This window comes from Cupressus sempervirens, chromosome 3 (genome assembly GCF_028749045.1).
Source record: "Cupressus sempervirens isolate cs-2001-9-10 chromosome 3, ASM2874904v1, whole genome shotgun sequence".
In the NCBI taxonomy this organism is placed as follows: Eukaryota; Viridiplantae; Streptophyta; class Pinopsida; order Cupressales; family Cupressaceae; genus Cupressus; species Cupressus sempervirens.
The window spans coordinates 264,034,163-264,043,960 of NC_143120.1; the positions used below are offsets into that span (position 1 = coordinate 264,034,163).

The 9,798-nt window shown below is 39.9% G+C and overlaps 1 protein-coding gene across 1 annotated transcript; it reads right to left on the reverse strand.

Annotated features, from left to right (window-relative positions):
- Positions 1-1,049: 1,049 nt before the first annotated feature.
- LOC149565910 (replication protein A 70 kDa DNA-binding subunit A-like) lies at positions 1,050-8,625 on the reverse strand. The gene is made up of 5 exons (XM_089816404.1): positions 8,573-8,625; positions 8,309-8,512; positions 2,289-3,418; positions 1,909-1,976; positions 1,050-1,106 (listed from the first exon to the last, which is right to left on the reverse strand). The coding sequence occupies exons 1-5, from the start codon at positions 8,623-8,625 to the stop codon at positions 1,050-1,052; spliced, it is 1,512 nt and encodes a 503-aa protein (XP_089672530.1).
- Positions 8,626-9,798: the final 1,173 nt, after the last annotated feature.

The window sequence follows — 9,798 nt, forward strand, 5'->3', positions numbered from 1 at the left end:
GAGGAAAAAGATGGGGCATATGAAATTGAAAGGTAAACAACTTTTCAAAAAGCACAACACTAATATCTTATAAGTTGTCCGTATTAACTTGAAGGGTAAACTACAACCGTTTAAAAAAAAAAAGTGACCATTGGAATATAAATTATACACTAAAATGAAAAGAAAGTGATGTATATTGCATTTAGTACATAAGACATAGAAAGACAACTGAAGACATCAAAATGGAGTCTGAAAAGAAAGTGAAGATGTATATTGCATTTAGGACATAAGACATAGAAAGACAACTGAAGACATCAAAATGAAGTCTGTTAAGATACAACATAATAGCAACCGACAACTTTTACTTATGTTTGCAATTATAGTCTCTAAGTCCTATAACGTTTGCTCACCAAATTACAAGGAGAAAATAGAATAATTACAAAAACATGTCATGAGAATAACAATATTATGAATCTAATTATTATATAAATTCGTCCGACTCTGGGTATAGAATGTCAAACCAATAAGGATGCTCAAATATGCGTCGTTGTAGGCTAGAGTTGCCTATAGCAGGATCGACTATTGGATAATATGCACGATCAGTTTGTGTCCGTGTTGGTATTTTCTCTATAGCAGTTATTCTGATTTGCTCATCAACTGGCAAGGATAGATAGACACCCTGGGGGCCCCATCTCTATATGATCTGTTGGTTCCATATTGTGTCTGAAGTGGATGCAAACTACAATCTAAATATTTTACCATGGTAGTGCAAGCATTGTACACTGGTACCACTTAGGTTGGACAGTCGCAACATTTGTTCCAACCACATTAGTCCATTCCCAGCCAGCAAGAAGGCATTTTCTAGTTCAGATGTTATGGGTGTCAGTTGGAACCATATCTCACCCGGAGCACAATGTGTACTCATTAGATCACAGGTATTGCACCTAATCATGTCTGATATTTTGGGATCCATAAACATATGGTCAAATTTCCATTGTGATGGTGATCGGTATGTGATTAAACCTCTTTGAGTCAGATGGCATTGTGCGGTCATGTGTGCACATATTTCTTCATCGTGAATTCTGTATGGATCCATGTGCTCGAAGAAGTCGTCTGTCACGATTGTCCTGCACCTCAGCATATTTGGGCAATAGATTAGAAGTTTAATACTCTGTGAGACTTCGTACATAGAAAATATGTTACATTTACCATTAGTTTCATTGAGTAGTAAAGCGCAAGATAGTTTCCATGGTCAATCATTTATATAGGCCTGGTAGGAAATTGAGAGTACTATGTATCTAGAAGGTTGTACATATCATTTATATTTTATGTCCCATTTCTTTCTCTAAATACCACAATACAAAATACTTGTTCTACTATTTTTTTTTTAAACATCAGTAAGGCAACAACATATAGTAATCTCCAAAGGCTGTCATTTAGACTACATCCATCGGTGAAATTACAATGACATATAATAAAGCATGGTAGAACAATTACAAGCAACAAACCATGATGACTAAGGAGGAATTGAATTTATGAGTATAATCTTTAACCGTGACTTTCTTTTAAGCATTGAGATATAATAACCTCGAAAGATTATGCTTTAGTGTTTTTTCATCATGGCAATATTGCAGCCATATAAAGCAAAACATAGAAACGGGAATTCAATTTATAATTGTAGTTCATAAGGTATGATTTTGTAAAGCTCTGAAGCAAATTGAACATGTTAACAAGACATCATTTATTATGTACAATCACAGACATCAAACATGGAACAACCTGTATTTATCTACTGTACAATGGTGGACATACAAGATGGAATAGCCTACGTTTCACTAATGTACAGTTGTGGATATACAAGATGCGATGTAGAATCTTGAGTTCCATACAGTTAGTGATATATGTTGTTGGACAGTGGACAGTTCACACCTCACTATGGATATTTGTACACATGTTTGTAATAGCTTTCAGAAGCGTGCTGCTCTCAGCCACAAAATCTACAAGTTCAATATGATCAGCTATTACTTTAATTTAGTCTCTGTTATTGTATGTTTCCTTCTTGCAAATTAGATTGAATAAATACTCTTTGTTCAAGGCTTGTCTTATGATGCGTCAGGAGAAGTATTCATCCTCTTGTAAAGACTCAGCAGAGCATAGTTCCTTCGCAAGGATGCCAAGAAACTGAGTGGAAACCTCATCAAATGCAATGGCCCACAGTTCATCAGTATGGTCTTGTACATTCATCTGTAGTAGATATCTATAGTTGTAGTCAGAGTGACTCAAATTGCACTTTCAACACAGCCACCTACCACCTTCCTCTTCAGTAAGCTTCTTGTTACACAAACATTCCCCAATTTCAGTTGGGCAAGCTGGATAATATAGGTCATCTTGCTTGATAGTTAGTATAGTAGCCTTTACAGTGCAGTGAAGAGGTTCAGCAATGTTTTCCATCTTTTCTCGAATCTCCAAGATTGACATCCTTGCTATACACATTCCTAAAGTTGCAGTTGCTGCTTCTGAACCCGCTCCAATTTCATTGTACCAAGTTCGGATCTCTTGACCCTCTTCAATGTCTGGGTCTATCATTAAATTGCTAGCAGCTGATGTTGACACAACCTTCCCATGATACTGACCAACACATCCATTCTTTAGTGCAATCACAGTTTCTTGATGTTGCTCATATTGTTGATAGATTTGATTACCCTCTTTGCCTGCTAGCTGGCCCCAGAGAGTGAGATCTATAGTGGTCCCAAACTTATCTAGGAGTCGTACAGCACGATGTTGCATCTCTGTATTATCTCTTCTTCTTAATGTTGACAATGATCCCACGAATGTAACAACTCCAATTATGTCAACGTTTGCATTATCACTCATATCTGCAATGTGAGTGATAAGAGTAAAATGAAACTGGTGAGCTGGGCTGGTCTGGTCATCTTGCCAAAGGCATACCTTTGAGTCCATTGATAAGATGATCTCAAGTCCACTGTTCAACTTGATATACATTTTATTAGCTGTCTTCACATCTCTACCTGAGATTGTATACATTGCACCCTTTTCTATATTTGAGAAGTATAGGTCAACAACCTCATTGAAGCTTGCGACACAGGTTTTCGATCCCTCACTGTCTATTATATCAAAGCTAAACACCTGTCCAGGGCCTCTCTGGTTTGTGTATTGCCTCTTCTCCCCTTTACTTGTGACACGACATTTTACCATCCACCTAGTCTGGTATGGATTTAAGTTCCTTATGGGTGTAGGTATATTTCTGCTTTGAGCTACTATTGTGGGAGGTGGTATACCAAAACGTATCCTTTGAGACTTTGTGGGGGCAACTGTGGTTCCAACTGTTAAGCCTTTGGCATCCTCTATCAGAGACCTTGGATGGACAATGAGTTCATGATTTGTTTCTAGAATCTCAACGTCCCCTATCACCACCCACCTGTACAGTTAGCACATATCAGAATATCTGCATTGTAGGGTGTCATACTACAAAGTGTACAGAGTGCAACATTTTTATGAGTAGGTTCATTTGCACTTAGTCGTAGTTGTGCGCGAGTTGTTGTACCTCTTCAGGAATAGTATTGTCCCAACTGATAGCTTATGCTCTGACACACTCATTGTACTTTGCTGGCAATGAAGCCCTTTGCTTGTGTTCACCATCTGATATATCCAACTAGAATCACTTTGTCTCTTCCTGGCCAAGCCTAAAATCAAAGATTGCAACCACCTGCATGTCTGGGTTCAGGGGCACTTCTCCATTATGAATAAGTGTGATTGCATCCTTTGTTAGTAATGAATCCATGCGGCCAAAGATGTGACAATTCTTGCACACCCATTTTCCAAATGGGGTTTTAAGGCACAAATAGCTTCAATTAGTGACAAAAGGCCTTACCTGACAAACCCTACATTAGAAGGATAAACACCCTGGTTTAGGAACTAAAGGTCTCACTATACAACCTTAACATTAAAAGCTGCAGTTGCATCATCATGTGGATCACATATCGAGCGTGCACTATATATATCTACAATCATGTTTGCATATATTAGTACGCTGTAACTAACAGTATTTGTGAGCAGTTCACATATCAAGCCTGTACTATATATATCTACAATCATGTTTGCAAATATTTGTACCTTGTAACTAACAGTATTTGTGAGCAGTTCACTTGGAAGTGATGATCATACGTGGGAATCTTTTCCCCCATCTTAATCTTTTACACACATCTATTCAGGCCTTCCCTAGCCTACAGAGCCCTCTCTTAGAGAGAAGATTTCAATTTAGTAATTTTCACAGAAAAATGACAAGTGGTGATGGTAGAAAGAAAGATACTACTATTTCTCTTCTGAAATGTTAACTTTATGGAGTGGACTCCAGTAGAAAACTTGATATTCTTCTCTACAGACTACAACAAATGGCAAGCAAAAGGTGCCAGAATATTAGTTTGGGAGAGTATAGGCAGATGATCTTCTAGGTAGTGGTGGCTCTATTTTGTTCTAAAAGATGGGAAGATGGAAGTTTGCATGCATCAACAGATTGGTTCTGGCTGATGTATTTTCCAACCATTGGTATATACTATATACATTGTTGTTTTGAATGGTTACAAAATTTCTCATGCTCTAAAAGCCCTTGTAACTATACTTATTACAATCTTATGTTTCTATGACCCTCATACTCTAATGGGCCTTGTTTTAAGTTCTTTATCTTGCTATAGCAGTTGTAGGCTGCTCACCAGTCTTTTTTTGTGTATTTTCATTGATCATGAAAAGTTGGAAGCATATATGAATTTATCAAAGTAATTTATGTCACAACCTATGAGACTTTATATACCCGTTTAGAGCCTTTCTATTTTGTTGCTCAGTTAGCTTTTCTATTTTGCTGCTCAGTTTTCTTATGAATTCTCTGGACGTGTTGTTTGATTGCTCTGATAGCTCTATTAATTTGCCTATTTAGTTATCTAAAGGTATTTAAACAACTACATAGTTTATCAGTATCTCTAATTGCAAAGGTGAAATTAGTCTCTTATCTAAATCTCCAATGATTTCTAATGTTGTGTACCCAAATGGGCATTGAATGTAGACGAAAAGTGATTATAACTTTTCCCATTGACAAAATCCAATAAGGATCAGTTGGTCTTTGACATTTCTTAATTCCCAAAGTAGTCTAATCATTGTAATGTACATTAGATTGTAAATGCTGCCTCCTTGTCCACATTATATTTGTTGTAAGAGTAAACGAGATAGAGCTCTCCATCTCAACAGGCTGGTTTCAAAACCTAACATTTATCCTCTGTTCGACTGATGTACCTATCTTAGTTTCATAGTCATGTAGCTTCATTTGGAATTAGAATTTGTTAGAGGCTTTTTGGACTACATAACTATCTGTTAGAGTAGTTTTTTCCACTATGGAACTGCCAAGAAATCCTTTACAAATGATCATGTTTCTTGTCCAATTTGAGGTTCTTTAAACAGCATAGAATTTGCACGCTATGTTAGTTTTTTAAGCTTTGGACAGCTTTTTGTCCATTTGCTATTATTTAGCAAGTAATTGTTTTGCTAACTAATTGGTTAGATTAGAAACAAATATTTGTTAATTAATTGACCACTTTTGGAAACAACTGGAAACCGACTTGGTTAGGGTTGTTAAGTTGTTTTAATCTCAACCGTCAATTGTAAATCAATCTCGGCCATTGGTTTACCAATAGGAGTAGTATAAAAAGAGGTCAGGGGGGCATTTGGAAAACATGAAGTTTGGAGAAACGTTTGCAATGTTAGCAAACAGTCTTGCAGTGTTAGCAAGGGCGCAATGTTAGCGTGGGAATAGCAGTGGGGAATATCAGCAAGATAAATTAGGAGGTTGTCAGAATTCTACTAGTAAGAGGCAAGGAATTTTGTAACTCTTGATTTGCTGAAGTTTAATATAATTTCTCATCTGTAGAACTGGTTTTCCCTTAGGGGTTTTTCCAGGGACAATTTGTTTGAAAATATTGTGTTCATTGTGTTGCGCATTTCTTTCCGTATTTTATAAGTGAAGTTGCAGTTGTGTTATTTTTCGATATTAGCTGGGAATTTATTTTCAGCAGTTTAATAATCGTTTATGATAGGAGATTAATAATCAGTGATTGCAATAGTTAAATTTTTCACATGGTATCAGAGCATTGTTAAGGGTAGAAGAGTTTTGCCTTAGGAAAGAAATTTTGATCTCCTTAGATTTATTATTGCTTTAAACTCTTGAGATGGCTTCAGCTGGTTTGAGAGATCAGGATAGTTTGGATGGTGCCTCAAATTTTGGTGTCTGGAAGGCCAAAATTTCTTTATTGTTGGAAGAGAATAGTATCAAGGATTATGCTACCAGTGTTGTACCCATACCAATGGATGCAACATAGCTTGCAACATATAGGAAGGATGATGCCAAAGCGAGGAGGATTATCCTTGATGGTGTCAAGGATCATATTGTTCCACATATCTCGGAGCTAGATACAGCGAAGAAGATGTGGGATGCCATTCTGAATCTATACCAGAATGCTACCACCAACAGGAAGTTAATTCTCAGAGAGAAGCTAAAGAATACTCGAATGAATCAGGGAGAAGACGTCACAAGTTACCTCACTAGGCTTAGACTTGTCAAGGATGAGTTAGCAGTTGTTGGAGATAGCCCTAGTGATGACGAGCTAGTGAGAATAGCCCTAAATGGGATTACTAAACAATGGAGTATCTTTGTTCAAGTTGTCAGTGGATGAGATACTTTACCGAGTTGGGATCGACTATGGACTGATTTCACTCAGGAGGAGTTTAGAATAAGTCTTGTCAATGGGACCAACAAGAGTCAAAAAAATGAGGTGGAACAAGAGAATATTGCCCTAGCGGGTAAAGGGAAAGCAAAGAAGGGATCTAGCAAAGGATCAAATTCACAAAGTGAAAAGAAGAAGAAGGACCTTTCTAAGGTCAAGTGCTTTGGATGTCACGAGTTTGGCCACTATGTCAGTGATTTCCCAGAGAGGAAGAAGGGTAAGAAGCAGGTGGCAGCTTCAACAAGTGTGGAAGAACTCTCTAGTAGAATGGAAGATGAGTTTGCACTCATAGCTTGTATGGTTAGCTCAACCTCACAGTGTGTTTGGTATATAGATAGTGGGGCGTCATTTCATATGACAGGAGTTAGAGAGTACTTCTCCAGTTACAAGGAGGAGGACACCAACATCCAGATTTCTATGGGAAACTTGTCCAAACTCAACCCTGTTGGGAAAGGGACTGTTCAGTTTCAAAGGGAGAATGGAAAGATAATTCCACTTCATGATGTGTTATATGTGCCAGGCTTAGGTATGAATTTGATTTCTGTATCTGTTCTTCAGGATAGGAGGTATAATGTACTCTTTAGAGGGACAAATGTGTTGATTAAGCACAAGGATTGGAAATCACCCATAACTATTGGAGTTAGGAGTGGTCGCCTTTATAGATTGCAGTTTGATACTCCTAAGGCACTCATGAGCAACAGTAATCCTAGAGATCTTGGAGAGCTATGGCATAGGAGGATGGGTCATATTCATCATGGAGCACTTAGATTGCTTCGTGAGACAATGATAGGTGTTCCAGAGGTGAGCACAGAGCATGACAATGTATGTAAGGGATGTGTGTTGGGGAAGTTTGCGAAAGCATCTTTTCCAACGAGTGACACCAGATCTAAGGGTGTTCTTGATCTAGTACATTTAGATGTTTGTGGACTGATGTCGACAAGATCTCTCAGAGGATATGAGTACTATGTTACTTTTATTGATGATTTCTCTAAAAAGACCTAGATATACTTCTTGAAGACCAAGGATGAGGTTTCCAGTCGATTCCAAGAGTTCAAGGCTCTTGTGGAGAATTTGACAGGAAAGAAGATAAAGGTTCTTCGGTCAGACAATGGAGACGAGTACAAAGGAAATGTCTTCCAGTAGTTCTATACCAAAGAAGGAATCAAGAGAGAATGGACTGTTCCTTACAATCCACAGCAGAATGGAGTTGCTGAGAGGAAGAACCATTCTATATCGGAGGTAACAACAGCTATGCTATATGACCAGGACATGCCCCGTTACTTATGGGTAGAGGCGTATAATACAACAGTCTACATTCAGAATAGAGTTCCACACAAGGTATTAGGGAAGATGACACCAGAGGAGGCTTTCACAGGAAAGAAGCTAGATGTTAGTCACTTCAGGATATTCGAGAGTTTGGCATATTGTCATATTCCTGGAGATACATGTTATCATTTCTTCACCCGCCAAGATTCAAATTTCAAACGTTCGGCCTGTCCAACGGCTAATTCCCAAAGTTAATATTATTTTAATGCTTGAACCTTATAACATATTTTTTGCAGGCCGCAAATTCTCCTTTATCAGATCCGAGAAGATCTACGGTTGGCACTTTCTCACCATCAGAAGCTGCACAAGATTTATGTTCGTGACATGGCGCCCTGATGCCACGTGTCCGGTGGGTCCAACGGCAAGCAACATGTTTTGGCAGGTCGAAAAAGTTCCACGACACCGTGGGCGCTATGTCGCTATCATGTGTTGCCCGAAAAATCTTCATAGCGACATACTGCCCGACAGAAATGTCTTACGGCAAGCGGTCAGCTTCACGGGCCGGAAAGTTCAAAAGGCGGCAAGGCGCCATGTCGCCATCAGAAAACTCATGAGTTTTCTGATAGCGACATAGCACCCAGTCGGCCAGAGGGTGTTTCTACGGTGAGTCCTAGTGTTCGGCGGGCAAGGTTCGCGATGATGAAAAGTCACCACGGCGAGAGCTTCAGGCAAGTGGTTGGGTCCCATTTTTCCATCTGCCCAGTTGGTGGAGTCTGGTGCCATGGTGGCAAATCATTGGAAGACACGTGCAGATCAGAAGACATGTCATCGTTGGGCACCATGTCGCTATGGGAAGTTGGCCTCGATTTTCCCATAGCGACATAGCGCCTGGGTGCCATGTGTCCCCTCAGTAGGGTCAAAGCAGTACGGACCCTCCAGGTTGGTGCCTTGTCAGACCAAGGTGGTGCTTTGTTAGGCCAATGGGGAACAGCCACGTATGCCAGGTCAGAATACAGATAGATCGTGGGACCAGATCTTCAACACGGCCAGCGCAGTAAAAGGTTAAGTTCTCCATCATCGGATCTACAAAGATCAATGGCAGGCGCCATCGTGCTATGGAAGAGTTGCACGAGAATTACGATAGCGAGTTGGCGCCTGGAGGACACGTGTCCTCGTGGGTCCAAGTTTGGAGGCGCAGGAGATACAGACAACGATACGTGGCCAATTTCTATTGATTGATGCACTGAAGAGCAGTATCTATCGCTGGCCGTCAGATCAAGGAGAATCGACGGAAGACGCCATGTCGCTATGGTGAAGTTGTGCAATCTTTACCATAGCGACATAACGCCCATCTGCCACATGGATTAGCAGGGCCAGGTCTCGCCACGTACGCTAGGTGTCATTCGAGTGTGGTGCGTTTGTTGAGGTGGCGCCAGATATGATGGGCCCGGGGTAAGGACAGCAGTGATACGACGAGTCTTCATGATCCTCCGATTTTAGGCAGATCAACGGTTGGCACTATCTCGCCATCGGAAGCTGCACGGTGGATACCATGGCGACATAGCGCCTTGTTGACACGTGTCTTGCTAGCTCGGCCAAGGTTGGCGATTAGCGGCTGGCGGTTAGTGTGATCATTACAGTTAATGATAACAGTTCGAGGGTGGCGCGGTTAGTTTAATAAAGGGTGGTCAACATAGAAAGACTTAGCAAGGTGGCAAAAGGATAAAAAGCTATTGGTCCACGTGGCTCATTCTGGTGCCAAGGA